The following is a 23,144-nucleotide window of genomic DNA, read 5'->3' on the forward strand; positions in this document are numbered from 1 at the left end:
TTTTGTTAGCAATTAATTCAGACATCATCTTTGATTAAAAAAAAAAAACACAAATTCTTTTATATATTTTTGTTTTGCTGGTTAAAGTTTTTTTTTAATATTGTGCTCCTGAGATAATGTTGGTGATTAGTTTGAATGCATTATTGCTTCTTGATTTTATGTAATTTTATTTTTATTTTTTTATTAATTTTTTAAAATTAATTTTATTTTTCAGTATCGTATTGTTTGACATGGTCAAAAAATATTTATTGTTAAATTAAGGATTTAATGTTATTTTTGAATTTCAGATGCACTTTAAATCTTTTCTGTTCCAGTTACTAAAAGCTATTCTTTGTTGCAAGTTGGTCCATAAAGTTGGTCCATATTTCTTTCTTTTTTTTTTATTCTCTTATACATTAATAAGGATACAGTGTTATGCAAAGGTGTACTTATAACAATTTTATAGACAAATGATACTATTTATAGTCGTGCGGGGGTGGGGGGGCGAGATGTTTTCCGCTTCCTTGGGGGCATGACAGAAAATAATTGAGAACCACTGCCGTACAGGATGGAAAAACTTACTGTGTGCATCAATCACAATTATTTCCAATTACGTATTTTACAAAAGTGGCTGCAATTCGTCATTATATTTGTGTTTTAGGTTGTGTTTGTTTGTTTCCAATTTTGGTTTAGCTACAGGGGAGTTTACGTCTTAGATTTACACTTTACAGCTTGTATTAGATGCAATTTAAAAGTGCAAGTCAATGTCGAGCACTTGTGTGTTTTAAGAGTCTTCTGCCCCAACTTCCCATACTTAAAATGAACTTTTATTTGTAACTGTCAATGCACATTTTATACTTATCATTCACTGTTTCATTTTCAATCCCCAAAATAAATTACTGACTATGGTGTATATTAGACACACCTTCAGAACTTGTATGAGATTCTGCTCAATCCTCAATTTTTGCTCCTTCTTCAGAGTTGAAGCTGAAAGAGAAGACAATAAATTTCAATAAAATCTTTCCAGCGAAGATATGCATACACCATATACACACAGATAAAATAAGTGGTACCCCTCTCTTAGTGAAATGAAACCCCACACCCATCCAGCCATTATTTGAGCCGCACACAAGAATCGCATGTGTGCTGGAGCCTATCCCAGCTGTATTCGGGCAGTCGGCAGGGTACACCCTGAACTGCTTGCCAGCCAATCGCAGGGCGCACATCAATGAACAACCATTCACACTCACAATCTCACCTAGGGACAATTTAGAGTGTTCAATTAACCTACCATACGTATTTTTGGAACGTGGGAGGAAACCAGAGTACCTGGAGAAAGCCCACGCAGGCATGGGGAGTGACAAGAATGGGTACACCGATTGACGGTTTAACATTCATCAGTAAAAATCCATAAACTGTCATGTGAAAAGTCGCAGGGTTCAAAGTTTGGAAAAAAGTAGCGGTTTATAGTCCAGAAAATACGGTATGACAAATCATTAACACGACCAATATCATAACACTTACCACTATTAAAAGGTGATTTGAGCAAATTTTTTATTGCATAAGTGTGTATCAAATAGCAGCCCTTTGCACAAAACAGTAGAGGGCTAATTAGCATACAATTCAACCATTTAATTATAGAAACTACGGGCTCAGTGCTCAATGTAAAAACAGTGCTTGCCTCTGCCCAGTAGCTCCATACAGAATATGATGTAGTCTTTAACACTGGCCATCAGATAGGCACAATGAAGAGCTGTGGTTAATATGGCCGTCTGGATTCCACACCAACGCTCGGCACGATAGTCACACATCACATAGTCCAACAGTCTAAAAACAAAAGCAAATTGAGCTCACTGGTTAGGGTCATCCTTCACAAGAAATGGCAGTAAAGTATCAAATTCAAATCTGATTCTCGCCGCATACTGTCTAATCATCTAACTTGTTGACATACTTGAGGGCTTTGGCATAATCTTGAGCATGGTAGTATTCTTCTCCCATTTGCACCACTGAGGAAAACAAAAAGAGATGAAGTATGAGAAAAAGGGGTGCCAGTGTAAGTAATTTTTTTATTAATGTATGACTTTTCTATGGCTGTGGTTTGTAATGGAAAATATATTTTTTAACACATTCCTTCTGGAACCACCTTTAGTGGCATTAAGTTTGGATACTTTCTGCACAACAATTTCAGTCCCATAACGTGAATACATTTGTTAAATTCAACCATTTTCACAATAGTGCTTCAGTTCATAGATGTGTGCAGGTATTCTTTTTTGCACAGTGCTCTAAAGGTTCCGCTGGAGCGTTTCAACAGGGACAAGATTTGAATCGGCCACAAATGTGTCACAAGTAAGTCTCATCGTAACCGTCAAGTCTCAAGCAAATCCCAAGTCACGGTGGAAAAAAGTCACGTCGACACCAAATTTCAAGTAAGTCATTACTTGGTTCAAGCAAATTGTAAGCCAAGCCATAAAACTTGTTCAGTCATATATCCCTGATCATACTGATGCAGACATTAGTAGTATACATGGGAGGATGCTGGGGCTGTGGGTTTGCCGCATCCCCGGAGCTTCTCTTTAATCACAGCTTGAATTTTAGCCTTTTTACCTGCTTTTAGCCTGCTGTGTTGGCCTAACAAGTGAATGGTTCCTGTTACATCTGTCACTTGTTATACCCGTAAAGAGTGGTTGCATATCTGAAAGCTTCCACTGTCATCCTTCTTTACAACAAACAAAATTTTCAAACCAATATATCATTACATATGCTTCTCACTTGTAGCAATAGGCCGAACACTTTACAATACTAACGTATCGTATTCGTGAGAATAACATGAACATGGGCATAAAACATTAATATATAACATACATCGTAGAAAGCGTTCCGTCAGTCGTCATCTGTACCTGTGGGTAAAAAAAAAAAAAAAAAAAAGGACGTTTCGCTTCTCTCACAGAAGCTTCGTCAGCGGTAGACAACTCTGAAGTCTCCATGAAGACTCCGGGCAATTGCTCTGCGCTAAAAAGCTGAGCGTGGCCTATTTGAGGACTGGGTGGGGATGGTTAGTCACGCCCCTACGGTGAAGAGGCCCATTGATTTCTAAATTCCCTATGGTTGGGTCTTGATTAGGCCTATTGTTTGGGCTAGGGCTGAATAGCTACTTTCAGTTAGCCTGATCAGCATGTCTATGTCCCTTGGTGGTCAACAAGTTATTGTAAATAGGAGACAATAACTTTTATTCTTATTGTAAATAGGAGACAATAACTTGAAGAATAACTTCAAGACCCAACGATAGGGAATTTAGAAATCAATGGGCCTCTTCACCATTGGGGCGTGACTAACCATCCCATCCCCACCCAGTCCTCAAATAGGCCACGCTCAGCTTTTTAGCGCAGAGCAATTGCCCGGAGTCTTCACGGAGACTTCAGAGTTGTCTACCACTGACGAAGCTTCTGTGAGAGAAACGAAACGTCCTTTTTTTTTGGGGGGGGGGGTGGTTTTTTTTTTTTTTAATTGAAATGGCATGCAACTAATGCCGGTTTTCTCTGATCTTTTTATCCTTTCTACGATGGAACTTTCCTGTACGACTGAGAGCCTCCACAAGTATATAACATACAGTATATAAGCAGTTACCGAGTAAATGTGTAAAGCATTTTCTAAATAATAGTAAAGCATCAATGTATAGTTTGGCAATGTCACAGCGATTCTAATGCAAACAAGATCACAATAAAAATATCATATGCATATGGTGCAATCAACATCATAATCATATTTGTCCATAATTCATAGCATAACAAATCATACGTTTCTTTAATATCAGCAGGTCGTTACATGCCTTTATGGCAGAACAATTTAAATCATATGCATTGCGTTTTCACTCCTTAGATTTGGTTAGGCGAACTCTATTGTTCAAAGTTGGAAATTACAATCCAAACCGATTCTCATTCAAATTCATTTTGGGAGTTAACCCATTAACTCAATCCATTTCACATTAAAATCTGTCATTTAATCAAAATTTCATCTGACATTGTGCTTCTATTACATCTTTTTTCATCCCCACCTCACATATGGACTCTTAGGCCTCAGCACAACTTGACACTGTAGTATGTGACAATCACTCCATCGTGTATGTCACAACTTGCCCAAAGTCAGCAAGGATAGGATGTAGCTTCTCCTGAACTTTTCAATCAATTAATGTTTTGCAGCAGTCCTGTATCATCCAAAATGCGTTTGCGAATGCTTGCTCTAGATCACTATACAAGTTGCATTTGTGAGCTTTCATCATGGTACAGCAGAACCATTGCAAACGTTACTTACTGAGATGACTTTTCATTCGTGGGCATTTGTACTTCTTAAACTGGGCAACGGCATTGCTGAGAAGAGTTATGATCAGTTCCTGCACCGATACAGACTATTAGCAACAACTTGATAAAATATTGAAATTAGGTGGCATTCATGTTTGCATACTTACTGAATGAGGGACATCCTTTTCGTTAATCTGTAATGCCAGAATTCCCTTTTTTTCTTTGTCTTGGTCAGGAGGATCAATACCTAAAAATGCAAGTGTAATTATAGAAGCATTCCTTAAAGTGATGTAATTTAATGTGATGTAGATGTTTTGCAGTCCCCTCCAAAAGTATTGGAATGGCAAGGTTAATTCCTTTGTTTTGCTCGTACAGTGTTCCCTTGGTACTTCGCAGTATGGTTATTGTGTCTTCAGTCCATCTTTAATTTTCATTTGTGACCGGATCTTAATCTATTGCAGATTAATTTAACTTTTTCTATTTTTTTTTATTTTTTTTTTAACTTTCTGTTTTTTTGCTATTTTTCTTGTGTGTGTTTGAGGCACTGTGATTTCCCCTCTCATCAAGTTACAATGGCAGCCTGTTCTAAACCAATCAGCAGCCCGTGCTTGAACTGTTTTCATTTGGACTGTCCCAAGTTGGAGCGCCAATAGTGCACACCTGCACTCCATTTTTGGTGCACCCCAGGGAGACCAATTATCGGTCGGGCCGATTATCAGCGTCAATATTGAGCATTTTTATGAATATCGGCATTGGCCTCTTTTGAAAATCTGACTGCAGATAATAGATCAATTTAAACTGCGTTCGCTTCATTTAACTTTGTAAGAGACCCTGGGAACTCTCTGCACCTCTGTTTTTGCTTCAAATAAAACTAAGATAAGTACAATTTTGACATAAAATTTATTTTGAAATTTTATAAAACTATTTACTGTATCAAAAATTATGGAGTTATTGTTTAAGTTTTTGTGTTTTTTTAAATGTTGCCATGGTGAAAAGTTTTTCTATAAACACATACTATGAAACTTTTAAAAAAAGTCAGGAGTTGCAGTTTGTATTTTTGGAAATTTTGATACCAATATTTTCCTTTTTAATGAAAGTGAATATTGGCTCCAAGTATCGGTAATCGGCTTTCCTGACTACTAATAATCGTTACCAGGAGTGGTGGCCCTGAAAAAAAAAAAAAAAAAAAAAACACTCACAAATTAAAGAATGTCGCCCAGTGCAGGCAGTGGAAGGAAAGTAATAAACTGTGTTTAAAAATTCATGTGGGTAGCCTATTTATTCTTCATTTTGCATTTTAAAAGTTCCATTTATGAAGTGTAACAAATTTTTGGAAGGGTGGGAACCATGTAGGGTGGGGGTCATAATGGCTTAATAGAGGCATAAAACAACAACAACAAAAAAAGCAACCTTAACTTCGTGGATTTCGCCTATTGTAGATCATTTTTGAAACGTAACACGAGCGATAACCGAGGGACGACTGTATCCTGAAGATACTTGGCTTTCAGATCAAAACATGAACATGAGACAAAAAGTTGAGAAGAACAGCTTTTATTTCATGCTGATCATGTCTAGATGTGTTGAAAAACTCAGAACACAGCAGCTTTTGTTTGAAGCCAATTTCAAGTGAGCAGAAGTACTGGAATAGACATGACTGAATCAGCTAGAGAAGAAAATGTCATATTTGATAGTAAACCCCTTACTTGTAATAACTGCATCAAGCCTGTGACCCACTGACTTCACCAGACTGTTGCATTCTTCACTTGAAATGTTTTTGCAGCATTTATTCCAGCCTCTTTCAGTTCTTGTTGGTTTCTGGGGTTTATTTGGTTAACTGTCAGTCACTGACTTGGCCAATCCAAAACCTTTTACATTTTTCCCCTGATCTTGTTGGATCAACAGTGTCTTTTTGAGCCAATGTCTTGTTGCATGATGAAGCCTCCCCTGATTAGTTTGAATTCATTTTTATGTAAATTGCCCGACAAAATGTTTTTATAGACTTCAGAATCCCTTCTGCTGCTAGTATCATCAATAAAGATTAGTGAGTCTGTTCCAGAAGCAGCCATGAAAGCCCAAGTGATGATATGACATCTACCATGATTTACACATGAGCTTCTGTGTTTTGGATCAAAAGCGGTTCCTTTCTTTCTCCAGACTTTGGCCTGTCTGTCAGTTTGAGAGAGGCTGATCTTGGTCTCATCACTCCAGAAAACTGTGATGCAAAACATTTCTGGTTCATGTCTGTACTTCTTTGCTAAATCCGATCTGTTCTTCCAATTATTTTTGCTGATAAGTGGTTTGCTTCTTGTGGTATCACCTGCATATATATTTCTTCTCTCAAAGCATTCTTCAAACAGTGGATTGTGTTACCTTCATCCCTGCCCTGTGAAAGTTGGTAGTGATGTCACTGACTGTTGTCCTTGGGTGCTTTGGCACACCTCTCACAATGTTTCTGTCATCAACTGCTGTTGATATCTTTGGCCAAACTGTTCGATGTCTGTTTCTGAGTAAACCAGTAGTTTCTTTTTTGCAGCATATTCCAAATTGATGAATTGGCTGTGCCTAATGTTTGTGCAATACCTATGATATATTTTCCCTCTCTCCTCGACTTAAAAATGGTTTACTTTTCTCCCATAGACAGCTCTCTGGTCTTCCTTCAAGTTTACTGAACAGCAAATGCTATTTTCAGAGGTGAAAGCCGAAGCCAAAAACAAGCACTATCTCATGTTTAAACAAACAATCTAAAAGGCAACACCAGTGTAGCGAGAAACACCGATCAGTCACATGACCCAATAGTTTGGCTGACTTGTAAAGTGGATGGGTTCAAACAAAAGGTGCTCTGTTCTAAGTTGTTCAACACATCTAGATGGAAATACGAAGTAAAAGCAGGAATTCTGAAATGTCTCATTCATCTTTTGATCTGAAACCCAAATGTCTTCAGTATGGAACCAAAACACAGGAATGGACCTCGCCTTTACAATACTTTTGGAAGGGACTGTATGAGTGGCCTACTCTGGTGTCCTTGTCTCCATGGTCTCTGGCCATAATAGTCTAGTCCTCCACTCAGTACATCCGATGGGCCAGATGAAGGATGCATAGCTCCAACCTAAACCAATTAATCAGCGTATTAAAAAATCTTGACTTAGGTGTTTACAGACAATACAATATATCCTGCTTTATATAACGCTTTCACAACAGCTCCAACTGTAACAAAGCGCTTCACAAACGGTTAACATAAAGTAAAATAATAAACAACACATAACATAAAACACGGACAGTCATGCAATCCTAACCACTTTTCCCTCATACACTATGTTGTTTGAATCAGTTGTAGAAAGAGGAGAGAATCAGCATGTCCTCTCACCAGTGGATTAAAGATGTCATGCTCAAAATGTGCACACGTCGGCTACAAGCTAAATTTCAAAGTAAACAAGAAGCTGTAGTGTCCATTGACCAAAAATAGAGATTGGTTCACTTCTCCAACATGCAGTTGCTAGAACATATTTCATTTATCTTAATGTGTGACAGATTACCAATCAATAACAAATATAAAAAGCCACCACAAAGGGTTAAAATGCTCCACTTTTGTAATCTAAAAAATAAATAAATAAATAAACTAAGCTGGATACTTGAAGAACTTTTTCCACTTTGAACATGACACACAATCTGTACACTCGAATTAAAAACAATCTTATTGGGAGAGAGATTAACAATAAAATGTGAGTGCCTCTTGAATTAAAACAGCATTTTTCAAACCCTGTGCCGCGAGATACTGTCAGGCGTGCCGTGGGAAATTATCCAATATATATGCCTGTGCGGTCTATTGCCTGACAGAGTCATCAAGTAGTACTCTTCCATACCGGTACGGAGCAGCATTGCCTTGTACTTCGAGACAAGCAAAGTTTCTGGCGCGAGGCGATACAACGAAAAGCTATCGTTCATTTGGATTTACTTTTACCGGAGATGCAATGGCACCAACTCCGTTGTGCTTGGTATGTGGTGAAAAGCTTTCCAACAGCGCTATGCTCCAAAGTAAGCTTAAACTCCATCTCCAAACAAAACACCCTTCACTTTGAAACAAAAATGTGGAATATTTTGTTCGCCTGTGTGAATACACGGAGAAACAAGCAATGTGGATGAGAAAACTTGCAAAGGTAAACGTGAGAGCCTTGAAAGCAAGTTACCATGTTGCTGAACGTGTGGCTAAATCAAAAAAGTCCCACTGGCAGAGCAATTAATACTTCCCGCCTTCAAAGCCATTGTAAATTAGATGTTTGGACCCAAAGCGGCTAAAGAAATAGCCTGCCTGCTGTAAAAACTAAAAACAAAGAAAGAATGAGAGCTCTGGAGGAAGAGCTTCGTGTGTCTTTCATCGATTGCTGCCAGGACATCAGATCTGATTTCATCCAAACCATTTATCACACTGAGTGGGAATGAATATGAAAGACTTTAAAATATTTGATTAATGTTGATTTGTATCCTATTCAAGGTGTTATAAAATAGCATTATTTTTCAATGTTAAAAAAACGCTTATAATAACAAAGTAACATTTAATTGTTTAAAAAAAAAAAACTTTTCACATTTTCAGCTAGTGGTGTGCCGCGGGATTTTTTTCAATGAAAGAAATGTGCCTTGGCTCGAAAAAGATTGAAAAACACAGAATTAAACATCGTGCTAAATAAAGGGACATTATGTGAGCAGTAATACCAAAACTTGCATCACACACTACACACATGACTAGACTATTAGCGAGAGCCGCTCGCCTCCCAAAAGAGGATGAAAGGACATGACAGCAAGGGACACTGGGCAAGATGCTTTGCACTGTCAAAAACTATGGGCTATTCGACAGAACGGTTACATACAGCAACGCATCGGGCCAGGTTTGAATAGTAACAAAAAAAACTCTTCTTATAGAGTGCTGAGCCGAACATTCTGGCTTCTTTTTGTTATTTTTATATGTTATGTTATATGTTATGTTTTTTGCCCCCTTCTTAAATTCTTTTTTTTTTTTAAATTTCAGTTTTCTCCATCTGGGATTTTCTGTTGTCATAAGTGAATGGACTCATACGCTCCTACAAATGCATTGACTGAAAAAAAATTATAAAATAGGCAGCAGAGTTTGTTCAATGTTACATTCATTTGTAGACGTTCACCAGACATTCCCATCAAATTTTGAACATGTTTAAAAGTTATTTGCAAAAAGCAAATGTTGGAGACGTTTCAAATTGTCGTTGAGTGTCTATGCACCCATTAGTGACCTTGAATGAACACTGAAGAAAAAAAACAATCGCTAAGTCCGCACACACTTGTAAACCATTCCCGCTCAGTGAGATACGGCCTTAACATATCTTCTTAAGACTCTTGACAATTCCTTGTTTCATTTTCAGCAAGCAGAAAGAAGATAGAGGGAAAAAAAATTCAAGGAAGCCATTTCACCTTTATAGCTCATTCATACAGTATAAAATTCACCTGACTGAGTTGAAGTGCAAGTCGTTTTCTTTCCTGGCTGTAATAGGCAGCCTGCTGGTAGTAGAAACCAGGGTTCTGTGTCTGGATAGCGGCCAAACCCAATTTTATTGCATCATCAAACAGCTCACCAAAAGACTGGAACCTGAGGACACACAAAACATTTCACTAAATAAGTCACGAAAGCCTGTTTACACTTTATGATTTTGTCTATCTCAGATTAATGACGCAAACTCATGGACAGATGGGGGAGGACACCAGGGGCAGCCACAGCATTTGGTACATGCGCCTTCAGTCAGAATGATTGAATCCACCTCTTTATACCATTACTACCGGGTCACAATTACATTATTCATTTACATTTTTTGATGTAATCTTTATTTGTCCATGGAAGGCAATTGAAAAATGAATGTCTTTTGCAGTGCCGGTGTGGATGCAGATAGCAGAATAAACCAAGGTATAATAATGTGGTTAATATAAATAATAATGCGTACACCAATCAAATGCAAATAAATACATTTTCAACTGCACAACGTAACATACACACAGCATTTCACAAAACATACACAAAACAGAAAATAATAATATAATATCATTACAACAAAATCTTTTTTCTCCGTTCAGGAATTGCAGAGTTCAATTACCCCTTGTTGCACTGACTGTTTTAAGTTTAGCTGAATTAATATAGAGGTGCAACACTAAAGTATCATTTGATCATTATGGTTATGTTCTGTTTGTTTTGTTTCTGAGTTCCAGCTGGAGCGGTGGGTGTTCCCTCCAGCGATGCACCTTTCTCGCATCATGATCAGATAATTCGCTTTGCTCACGACTTCATTCCCAAGTGCAAAACTTTCATCGGAGTCTATGTTTGTATAGTCCGATTCTGTCCAGATCTTCCCGGACATTCTGACAATGTTAAGAGCGCCAGGATCATAAATGGCAAGATCACAGCATCACTTTCAACCACACAGTGCCTGAGTTCTGGTACCAGTTGTCTCGAGACTCTCTTCCACTCCGGAGTTTTCCATGGTGAGAGGCGTAGAGCAGGTGTGGGCATATTCATTGCCTCCCAGCTCAGTGCCTGTACATTGGGGTTCACACCTGTGGACGAGAGGGTTGCCTCCCTCCGCCTTCGGGTGGGAGGGGGTGGTTCCTGAATTTTGTTTGTGCCTATGCACCAACAGCAGCTCAGAGTACTTTTAGGAGTCTTTGGAAGGTGTGCTGCGGAGCACTCCTGCTGGGGAGTCCAACGCTCATGTGGGCAATGAGACCTGGAAGGGCGTGATTTGGAGCAACAGCACCCCCATTCAGAACTCGAGCGGTGTTTTGTTGTTGGGCTTCTGTACACATCACGAATTGTCCATAAAGATCACCATGTTCAAACATAAGGGTGTCCATGTGTGGACTTGGCACCAGGACACCCTTGGCCAGAGTTTGATGATTGACTTTGTGTTTGGATCAACGGATTTTTGGCCGCATGTTTTGGACACTCAAGTGTAGAAAGGGGCGGAGCTGTCAACTGATCACCACAGGACAGATCTTGGTAAAGGACGGCTCTCGTTCGGTAATCTTGATTTTGACGCAAACATAACAAATAAATCCACACTCATCTATGTCACGAAGCAGCCCCGTCAAGAAGGACTGGGAAATACATGGCTGACGCCAACGCGCCTCACGCACACACATTACCGTTCGACACTCATCGCTTCATTTCTAACCCAGTTTATTCTACACCCGAGCACCACACCATTCCCACTTCCTTTACAGTTTCAGTAGTGTGATCAATGATGCACACTTAGTTTTATTGTGGTGTAAAGCAACATTGAAACATACTCATACTCACCGATCATGAGACGCTGTACGCAACCCACAATGCACCATCTGGCAAGTCCAAACATGGGCATAGCTTCTGAACTGCTTAAATATTTTTTTTTCCCCGCGTGTTTCAGAGATCAGGTGACTGAGAGTTAGTGTTTTATTAAATAACATCTTTTCATTTTTTAATGTGATTAAAATGTCTATGGACAAAAATAAAAGTAATTATTGGTATAGATTCGACCATGTGATTCCCAAGGGGGAGGACAAAGCACAGATAAGAATATATAACATTTTTTTAAAGGTTCGGGTAGTGTGTGCAGTGTGTTGAGGTGAAAGGTACTACACAACAGTGAGTAGGAAACGTTTACACATTTGCAATTAACTGAACATCGTTGTTATAGTTTAACTCCATTCAGTGTGTGTCAGTGGCGTTCCGTCAGGGCCTTCAAGCAAACACTATCAGAAACAAGAGACCAACCTACATTTGCAACTTAAATGATGTGGAAATAATTTATTTCCAAGAGTATTTTGTTTTCATTTCATTGCGTATGTATTGTTCGCGCAGCTTCCAGTCCTCTGTGGGTTAATTTTTTTTTTTTTTCGTCCACTCAGCCATCCCGCAGGTCATGTGACAAGCTCATTTAGCCGTCCACTAATTAATTCAGCTACGATCGCTTCTGACTGGTTCAGCTTTTGGGACCAACCAAACCTGTTGATCTCTGTGACTGCATCTGACCTGAGTTGTTGTGACAGCTCTGAAAGAGATATTCAGCTTATGAACTTCTATCAACAGGTCCTTAAACTCAATGGTCAAATCTTAGCCGTGGTGCACATTAGAATCTGTCCATCAATTCAAGCATTTCTTTTTCCATTGTCTTTTGTAGTTGTTGTTCCAGCATAGCTTCCTTGTGGTCATCTTTAGGGGTGTCCTCGTTAGGTTTAACTTACTGGGGTTGCATTGGAGCGGTATTTTTATGTTCGCTCTTTAATGTATCATTGAAAATGACTACAAAGGGAGCATGGCAGCGTGAGCTTGTCTAGATAGATAGATTAGATAGATTGGTGTGTGTATGTGTGTGTGTGTTAAAAGTCTGATGGTGAATTTATGTTTGTTTGCGTGTATTTGTACAACTCACTGTTTGGCCATCCATGCAGCATGCTCAAAAGCCAGTTCAGCACTACCAATCTTCTTCTTGCAAAGATCAATGTGTTTTCTGAACTGGGAAATTGCATCAAGTGGAGTATTGTGCAGGAAACACAGACGGCACACCTAAAGAAAAAGAATAACAGGTTTGTTTTACAACAGCACATTAAAACCCAATAGGCAGGCAAATATGTTGTCTGATGTTAGCCCTTCCTACTCCTTAACTAGTCATCCCTACTTGATATATTCACACGTGATGACGCAGCATGAGACTCTGTATTAATTTCCTGAATTATTGTGTCTAGTTTTTTTATTTTAATTAATCTATTACTGTAACTGTCTTTGTATATGTCAGATTTTTACATTTAATATGCTGTTTAAATAAAGTTGAGTTGAGGTATGACATATCCTCCAAACTACTTTATCCACTACTTTCTAAATCACCAGACCCATATACTGAACACTGTCGTATTTTGGTATTTGCAGTGCGGCCTCTGTGTCCCTTGTCATTCATGCAGAATGTTTGAAAAGTTGTCATGGATGCACAGACTCATATTGAGTCACACTGACCCACCAGGATGCTCACTGTATGTCATTTAGGGACTTCATAACCCGCTGCAGTTTGCCTATCAGCCTGGCATCGGCGTGGAGGATGCCATTACTGCTGTCACACCTGGAGAAGGCTGGGAGCACTGTGAGAATCATGTTCTTTGATTTCTCCAGTGCCTTCAACACCATCCAGCCCAACTTACTGGGAGACAAACTGCAGAACGCCGGAGTGGACCACCACCTCACAGCATGGATTACAGACTATCTCACAAACCGGCCGCAGTACGTGAGGGTACAGAGCTGTGTGTCCGACAGGCTTCTCTGCAGCACTGGAGCGCCGCAGGGGACTGTTCTGTCTCCATTCCTGTTCATCCTCTACACCAGTGTTTTTCAACCCCTGTGCCTCGGCACACCAGTGTGCCGCAAGACATTGCCAGGTGTGCCGCGGGAAAATATCCAAATTGTATGCCTGTGCAGTCTATCGCCCAGAAATTAATCGTGTAGTACCCTCCCATACCGCTAGGGAGCAGCAACAGCTAGCCAATTCCCTTGTGTTTAGACGAGAGACAAGCGAATTTGTGACGCATGAATGCAGGACGACGGTGAAACAATAAATATGAAAGATGAGAAAATACTCTTTTCTTTGTGTTCATTTGATTCCAATTCAAGCTGTTATAATGTCATTCTTCAGTGCTAAAAACGGTTATAGTAACAATATAACACATTAATCATTCAAATAAGCGTTTTTTTTTTTTTCACATTTTCAGCTAGTGGTGTGCCGCGAGATTTTTTCAATGAAAGAAGTGTGCCTTGGCTCAAAAAAGTGGACTGGTGCCAGCAGAATCACCTCTAGATCAACCCTAGAAAAACTAAGGAGTTGGTTGTGGATTTCTGCAGGAAACAGTCCTCACCTGCACCGATGAACATCCAGGGTATGGACATAGAGAGGGTGACCTCCGACAAGTACCTAGGTGTCCTTCTCAACAATAAACTGGACTGGTCTACTAACACGGACACCCTGATTAGGAAAGGACAGAGCCGACTCTTCCTACTCAGGAAACTGAGGTCTTTTGGGGTTCAGGGGTCACTCCTTAAGACTTTCTATAACTCGGTGGTGGCCTCGGCCATCTATTATGGCATTGTCTGCTGGTCAGGCAGCATCTCCGCCCGGGACAGAAAGAGACTGGAGCGACTGGTCAGGAGGGCCAGTTCTATCCTGGGCTGCTCCCTAGACACTCTGGAGGAGGTGGGCAACAGGAGGATGGTAGTTAAGCTAAAAGCTATGATGGACAGTCCCTCCCACGCCCTCCAGCCCGCCCTGACAGCACTAGGTAGCTCCTTCAGCCAGAGACTGTTACACCCGCGCTGCAAGAAGGAGAGTTACCGCCGCTTGTTCCTACCGACTGCTGTCAGGCTGCTGAATAAAAAATAATTGTAAATAGCAAAGCCACCTTATCTTATATCTATATTTATATTGCCCTTAATTGAATGGTGTACATTTATTTTGTGAATGCAAACACTTTGTTTTTCTTCTTTCTTCTTTCGACCCACAATCTTGCTGCTGTAGACTGTAAATTTCCCCAGTGTGGGACAAATAAAGGATATCTTATCTTATCTTACAAGTAAAAAGCCTGACATTAACTTGTTCGGGACTTACTAAAAGATTTTAAGGCTATATTACTTAACACCTGTGTCATAGTGAGTCCTTTGTGATTAAGACCTAATTTTCCATCTGGGTATTCACATGAACTCCCTGAGCATTTGTTGAGCCACGGTGAGAAACGTCAGCCATCCACACAACATCCAAACCAGTATCACATCTGCCCAAAACCTCAGACCATAAATTACATGATGTGGGTAATAATGTGACAAAACAATCCAAAGCCCCTATATATCAAAATGGAACATCCCATTGAGATTCGTGACACAAATAAAATTAGCCCTAGTCTGTTGCTTTCATTTTAGCACACAGGTCCTTCTAAGCAAAAATAATTAAGTGTCACTACAATCTGTATTTATATGGTCCCACAGTGTACACTTACAAAAAATAGAAAACATGTCATTGAATAAAATACAAAAACATCTAATCACCTGGCCCCTGAAATGAAAGAGCCTCATTTAAGGGGGTCGTAAATTGTACCTATGTTTGAATTTCCTCAAGTGAGCAGTCCATGTGCCCCCTGCACTGGCTTTTCTGTTACGAGTCTAAGTGTATGTGTGTGAATATATGCTTTAAATGATACAGAAAAACTGAGTATGCATTCTTAGTGACACTACTAAAACTGTAAAGCAAGTGGGATTGGTGTTGTGTCCTGTTTATAAGTTAAACTGGAGTGGAAATGAATGAATGAGTGAAGAAATATGTGTGCCAGCTTCATCATGTGGGTTGAGATGGGGAGAGTACTGCAAAAATGCTCATGCAGGCATCTTAGAGGGATCATTGGCTACAACTATTTTGGATAACACAGTCCTCAACTCGTGTCTGAATGGGGTGTTTTTGCGAAATAATCCCGACCATAAAGATACAGACCTTGTAGTTAATGAATCCTGCCAAAGTTTTGATCTCCAACATATTTGACTCATGAGCTCTTAGCTCATGAACAAGACTGTAGGCAGTTCTGTAGTGCCTGTAGGAAAAGACAAAATTTTAAGGTACTCACATCCCATCGCTCGGTTACTCATTATTAACTTACTTTAATGCATTCTGAGTGTCTTGCTTAAGCTCACTGAAGAAAGCGATTTTGAACTGGTGTCGGACAAACAGCAACTAGAAACAGGAAGTTAAATATATCAGAAAAAGGACAATATATGATTTATTGCAAGGATTTAAATGTTATAAAGTAAAACTACAGTGGCAATAACAAGTAACCTCATCCCTGTGATGGCACATTTTTGTGACAAAAAACAAAATGACACCAATATAATTTTAAACCTTTTTCCAACATTATTGTGACTATAACCTATATGATTAAATTGGAAAATATTAATGGAGAAAGGTGAAGTAAAAACAAGTGAGGAAATTTGTTTGCAACATGTACTCAAGCTTTTATAAATGGGAATGTGGTTGTGTTCCAAATTATCAAATCACATTAACACTCAAGTTGAATGGGAGTGAGCATACACCATTTAAAGTGCCTCTGATTAAGCCCAAGTTAAGTTTGGCTTTCCTAGCACACTTTTACTGATATTTTTCTTTGCTTTATCGTAACAACTTGAAGATTATGTGTGAACACTGACTGGTATAACTCTTCATAATTCTCTCCATGGCGACAAAAGCCCCATTTCCAGTGACAAAAAACTATATACAGTATATACATGCTATATGAACTTGAATGACATCCGATTTTTCATCCAAGGAGTTTCGTGTGACATCTGTCCACCCTCTGATAACAGCTTCATTTCTTCTGAAAAGGCTTTCCATAACGTTCATGAGTTCAGGAATTTTCAACCATTCCTCCAGAGGAGTATATGTGAGATTACACATCAATGTTGGATAACAAGGCCTGGCTCTCAGCCTTCACTCTTATTCATCTCAAATGTGTTGGCTTGAGGTCGAGAGTCTGTATCAAATTAATCCACACCAAACTCTCTTTTTCAGGTCTTTACAGCATGTACTGTACCTTACTTTCTGCACTGGTAAACATTCATGTTTGAACAAGAATGTTAAAAAAATTCCCATGATCACCTTCTAAGCCTTGTGGAAAGCCAGAAAAACAGCCACTGTTGTGATTGCAAATGGTACCCTGACATCATATTAAACCCAACTGACGAAGAATCGGTTGTCACTTAGAATGCTGTCAAAAGTATTTGCCCCCTTCCTGATTTCTGTGTTCTTTGTGAAATTGATCACACACACACAGATTTCAGTTCATCAAACCAATTTTGATATCACACAGAGACAACCCAAGGAAATATAAAATGCACTTTCCAATTTAATTTAAAGCACAAATACAATCCAAATTTACATTTGTCCTTTTGTGAAAAAGTAATTGCCCCCTGAACCTAATAATGGACTATCAAACCCTTGGCAGCAATAACTGAAATCAAGCGATAATTGCGATAATTGGTGATGAGTCTTTCACGTCGCTGTGGATAAGTTTTTTGTGGAGGGATTTTTTTTTTGTTAAATTTAATTGGCATTTAGAAACTGCAACTTCTTCTTTGCTTGGGTAGTATCCATGTTATATTAAAATTGGTTTGATGTACTGAAACCTTAGTATGTGATCAATATGAAAAGAACACAGAAATCAGCAAGGGGGCAAATACAAATTCACAGCACTGTAAGTTCATATACAAGTTGAGGAAAGTGAAAGCGAATACTTTTGCCAATATGATGTACACCACGTGTCAAACTCCGGTCCTCAAGGGTCACTACCTGCATGTTTTACATGTTTCCCTCATCCACCACACCTCATTCAAATGAGCAGCTCATCAACTAGCTCTGCAGGAGACTGATAACAACCTTGATCATTTGAATCAGGAGTGTTGGAGGAGGAAACCATCTACAACATGCAGGATAGTGGCCCTCAAGGACCAAAGTTTGACACATGTGGTGTACCTGCACCTGCATCTTGCTATTGGTCTCATTGCAGGCTCCTCGGCTAGATTTCTTTTTGTCCTTTCATCGATTTTGAAGAGACGTCCAGGTCTTGGGAGAAAAAATTGCTGTCTTTTATTTCCCACTTGACAATTACTGTCTACGTCTCATGGTACATTTTATGTCTTGGACAGCTAAATTTTATTTAAGGTTATCAAAATGCACTTAAAATGATGGCAGATGAGATTGAATGTGCATGGCTCAGGGAGTGGTCATGTCTCAACTCAAAGGTTGTGGGTTTGATCCTCAGCCCTTGTGACCAGGCCAAACTCTCCAAGAAAAAAAATATTGAATGCCCAGCTGCTCCTGATGCTGTGTCATGCTGCGACAGCGTTAAAGCACTCTGAATATCCCAGTTACATCCCCAGTTATGCGGATGTGCGCATTAACACATTTTATTTTACTTCCCTTCACAAATGTATTTCATTTGTTTCTATTGAGTTGTACAGGTTTTAGGCCACAGCAATGGTGGAAAATGTTGGAAATAATCAATTTTGGTCTTTCTTCTAAACAAAAACCCGACATCTGAACAGGGGGTGTGTAATCCATTGAAAGTCTGCTTTCTTTTTTTCCCATACCTGATGTGTTGTCTTGTTTAGAAACTCCTTATGGGATTTAACACGACGAATTTCATTGTAATAGTAAGTCTGAGCATGTTCATAAAAGGCATTCTCCAACCTAGAAAGACAGACAGAAATAATTTCAGAACACCATTTAATGCAAATTCTCACTGTCTTGTGAAAAATGCATGTCGTTTTTGTCATTTTAAAAAGGTTTGCATTGTTTTTATGTTCAAAACGCGGACACTCCATTAATGTAAGAAAACATTTAAAAATGACAAAAACGGATGTTCCTTTTTTTCCCACAAGATAGTGACAAAATACACATCTGTTAAAATGCTACGTCAGGGGATAAAGAACTTGTAAAATAATGAATAATAAATAGTATAGAAATGAAAGAAGATAATGCAGTGTCAGGGAACTCCACCACCGCGTAAGGGGAACTGTCTAATACTTTGTATTCTGACTCCTTCATATGAGGTAACCAACATTTTAACAGCTCCCAATATTATGTAGTGCAGATACACACGAATTCAAATTATATTCACAAAAACATGTGCCATTTGCATTTTGTATTAGAAACGCCCACAAACTCCGGCACCGTACACCACCGACAAACCATGTTGGCCTGATGGGAAAATGAGCAGGCATAAACTGAAATAATTGAAACCCAACACAAAAAAGTCAAGGCCCCGAAGAAATTGCAGATTGCGGTAAAGCAAGCAGATTGAGACGGCAATGTGGTGTAGTGTTTGTTGTGTGTCATTACGGAAAGGCACCTGTTTTGTTGCTTATTACATAAAAAGAATCAGTGTCGAGAGAAGCGCACACATGTACAGGCACGAACATGTACATGCTGGCACACGCAGTTCCAATTCACATTTCTAATTGCAGAGTTCAGTTCCAAATTTGAACATTTTTCATTGTGTTATTTTTGCAAATAGTGTTACTTTGATGTCAAAAACCTTCTATGTGGTGTCTATGTTGTGATATAGTTGTGTAGATATTTGAGAGGTCACAAAAGCAAAAAATACCAGTGTCAAAGTCGAAGCTGTGCTTCAAGTGCATCTTCTTACAAAAAAATAATTTTCTCTTTTTTGGTACAAATACTATTTTCTCCTGCTAATGATGAAAGAGCAAAAAAGGTCAGAAAAAAAATTCTGATGAAAGATGGAAGTTGAATCTTTCCCATGTTTGAACTGCGGTTCTACACAATATTCTATGTGCCTTGAAAGATCAGTCAAAATTGTCTGAAATGGCTGGTACTGAAGGGGTTTTCTTTTGAAAATGGCTGGGATTGAATGGGTGAAATATCATATCTGTTGTTGGTGAATTGACAGCTCTCATTTTGAAACATTTGAAAACTTAAGGCACTTGTAAATCAAGGTAACAATTGCATCAATTTTTAATTTCCATGGATGGTATTTAATGCATTCTATTATTACAAAAAAAAAGCCAAATAAATCTGATGCATTAGTATTATTATTACCTTATAATGTAACCAACCAGATGGTCGGTATGTGGCAGAACAAATAGACTCTTTCCGGAAAGATCACAGGCATGACAAATAGCTGCAGCTCTTTCAGATGCCACCAAGTCTTCTCCTATAAAAATATTAAAAAAAAAAAAAAAAAAGAACTGTGAGTGACACAAAAACAACAAGACAGTGGTTTAGATGCAATACACAGATAATGAGATCGTCGATTACACATCCAGCAACAATATTCACCTATTTTCTACCTTATTCCCCCCCAATAGCTGTTGAAATTGTATGTGTAAAGCATACATTTCTGTTGCAGTTGACTGACTCACATCAGAATCAGAATCATCTTTATTGGCCAAGTCTGAAGAACACACAAAGAATTTGTCTCCGGTAGTACAGGCTACACGAGTATCATCAATAACAAGCAACTATGACAAACAAGGACATGACACATAAGTAGCAAAAGACTTTCCAGTGTGGAAGGGTACTGTTGTGCAGTAGTACCAACCAATGACAGCTGTGAGACCATATGCAAAGTATCAAGCAGAGCTAAAGTGATCAGTGGTAGAATACTATAACAGTTGTGCAGTTCGTGCAGATCATCATTGCACCATTTTAAAGTGACCAGTAGCAATTTGTAGAGCAACATTAAGTGTGCAATTGTACAGAGGTCCTTGAGCGCTTTAAAGTGTCTGGTGCTGTGCAATATAGATCAGTGACAATGGTACAAGTAAGTACACAACTGGAGCGACAATGATTATTGCGGTAATGCTGTTCCACAGGGGTGTGTAAAATTGCAAAGAGCAACAATAGATTTGGGATACTGTTCAGGGAGTTAATGGCTAGAGGGAAGAAGCTGTTTGAATGTCTGCTGGATTTGGTGTGCATGGATCAGTAGCGCTTGCCGGACGGGAGTAGCTGTAAAAGGTGGTGGGGAGGGTGCGGTGGTTTCAGTAGGATTTTCCGTGTCCTTGTCTGAGTTCTTGCAGTGTGCAAGTCCTCAAGAGTGGGTAGGCGGTGTCAATGATTTTTCCGCCGTCCTAACTGTCCGTTGCAGTCGGATTTTGTCCTTTTTTTGTGGCGGCCCCACACCTAACCGTGATGGAAGAACACAGGATTGATTAGATGACTGCCGTGTAGAACTGTCTTAGCACCTCCTTTGGCAGGAAGTACATCCTCTGCTGGGCTGTTTTCAGGATGGAGTTGGTGTTGACCTCCCACTTCATGTCCTGGGAGACTGTGATTCCCAGGAACTTGAAGGTCTCGACGGTTGACACAGGGCAGTTGGATAGTGTGAGGGGCAGCTGTGATGAAGGAGTTTCCCAAAGTCCAGAAACAGGATCCTTGCGTAAGTCCCTGTGCTGTCGAGGCACTCGAGGATGTCGTGCAGCCCTATGTTGACTGCATCTCCACAGACCGGTTTGCCGGGTAGGCAAACTGCAGAGGGTCCAGCAGGGGTCCATTGATGTTCTTTAGGTGGTTCAGCACAAGGCGTTCGAAGGACTTTCGTGTGAAAACCGGAGCCGGCTCATCAGCACAGACTTTCAGGCAGGAGGGCCCCGCAGATTTCTTGATCTTCTGCTACTTGAAGAGCCATCTTACGTCCTGTTCACATGAGGGGAACCAAGGAAATTGCAGCATGCTCGATACTATCCGGTGTTCCGTCAACAAATTTGAATACTAGATCATGAACTCTTCATAAACATTTGCTCTTCTCTTTGAATAGGGTGCAGTTGGACTTGATGGTAAAAGCGACGTCATGGAACAGGGGAAGCGGAGTGCGCAAACCTGTCTGAAAACCAGTCATCATGGTAGCTATTGCTGCTAATCCTACTTAGCTAAACCTAACTCGGGAAAAAAACTGTGACGGAATTCCCTCATGGAAATTGCGAAAATGTATGTGACTAAATTAAGTGGCAAGCAATGTGTCTTAAATTAAATCGGACACGACGGAACGGAAGAATCCAAGTGTGCTATAAATTCATCTGGGAAAAGTTGAGAACCACATCTTGGATGTGGAGGATAGCAATGCTACATTGGCTAACAAATACATCATCAAAAGCGGAAGGTGGCGTGGCCTGGACGGGGGCGTGGCCACTTACAAAAGTGGCACTAAACATGCTGAAGATGAAGTGCATTCAATTTACACACTATTTGAAACAGAAAAAAATCCCAAGATTGTTCACTACTCTTTCAAGTGAAAATTTGTGCAATTTTGCTTATGCATTCCTGGTGAGCACCAATATGTAACTTCAAATTTGCTGGGTGTAAAGTGGAACAACTGTGGAGCCGTGTTAATGGCCACGAAAATCGAGCCAGACAGAAAAATATCAAGGTCATTGGATTGAATGAAGGAAACAGGGATGACAATGGCTCGTGATGAAAAAAGCGGAAGGAGGCGTGGCCTGGACGGGGGCGTGGCCACTTACAAAAGTGGCACTAAACATGCTGAAGATGAAATGTATTCAATTTACACACTATTTGAAACTTGAACAGAAAAAATCCCAACATTGTTCACTATTCTTTCAAGTGAAAATTTGTTTCACCGAGGTTGCGTGAATCTGTAATGCTTTCCATCCTCTCGATCCGTATAGAATGACATCGTCACACACTGTACACAGAGCTTTACCGGCGACATCGAGCTTTTTCACGAAATCCGACACAAGCACAATGGTTCCTCTTTACTGTTTCCTACTGGGGACACCGTCAGCTTTCTATCCAACCAGTCCCATCGAATGTATTTTATTATATAGAGTGGATGTCTATTTACAGTATATACATCAATACACAGTTTCATGAGGTAGAATACTTTATTTTCTCTTCATTTTAAGCTTTTTAGCAAGCGCTAAAAGCTTATTCGTCCTCTCCGTCTTTTTCCACTCTCTTTTTAGCCAACTCCTCTTGTTTTTACACATGCTCCAGGCTGTCGAAAAGCGCTCGTGATCGAGTAGTTACTTTTCAGTAGAAATGTCTGTTTTCGGTGTTTCACCGAGGTTGCGTGACTCTGTAAAGCTTTCCATCCTCTCGATCCGTATCGAATGACATCGTCACACACTGTACACAGAGCTTTACCGGCGACATCGAGCTTTTTCACGAAATCCGACACAAGCACAATGGTTCTTCTTTACTGTTTCCTACTGGGGACACCGTCAGCTCTCTATCCAACCAGTCCCATCGAAACGTGTTTTTTAGATCGGCATCTATCTGACGCACTTCAGCTTCGCCGCGAGTCTCGATAACATTCGGCATTCGC

At 39.7% G+C, this 23,144-nt stretch overlaps 1 protein-coding gene across 1 annotated transcript in view; it reads right to left on the bottom strand.

The window, feature by feature from the left end:
* Positions 1-23,144, bottom strand: part of trappc11 (trafficking protein particle complex subunit 11) — a 104,280-nt gene that overhangs the window by 67,525 nt on the left and 13,611 nt on the right. The window contains exons 2-13 of the mRNA XM_019881634.1: positions 19,898-20,012; positions 18,427-18,526; positions 15,945-16,018; positions 15,782-15,878; positions 12,695-12,828; positions 9,744-9,885; positions 7,287-7,380; positions 4,442-4,521; positions 4,288-4,366; positions 1,931-1,985; positions 1,661-1,806; positions 905-966 (exon numbers count right to left, since the gene is read on the bottom strand). Of these exons, the coding sequence (XP_019737193.1) occupies positions 905-966; positions 1,661-1,806; positions 1,931-1,985; positions 4,288-4,366; positions 4,442-4,521; positions 7,287-7,380; positions 9,744-9,885; positions 12,695-12,828; positions 15,782-15,878; positions 15,945-16,018; positions 18,427-18,526; positions 19,898-20,012 (1,178 nt within the window). The remainder of the gene's footprint in view (positions 1-904; positions 967-1,660; positions 1,807-1,930; positions 1,986-4,287; positions 4,367-4,441; positions 4,522-7,286; positions 7,381-9,743; positions 9,886-12,694; positions 12,829-15,781; positions 15,879-15,944; positions 16,019-18,426; positions 18,527-19,897; positions 20,013-23,144) is intronic.

This window comes from Hippocampus comes, unplaced genomic scaffold (genome assembly GCF_001891065.2).
Source record: "Hippocampus comes isolate QL1 unplaced genomic scaffold, H_comes_QL1_v1.1 scaffold270, whole genome shotgun sequence".
NCBI classification, from domain to species: domain Eukaryota; kingdom Metazoa; phylum Chordata; class Actinopteri; order Syngnathiformes; family Syngnathidae; genus Hippocampus; species Hippocampus comes.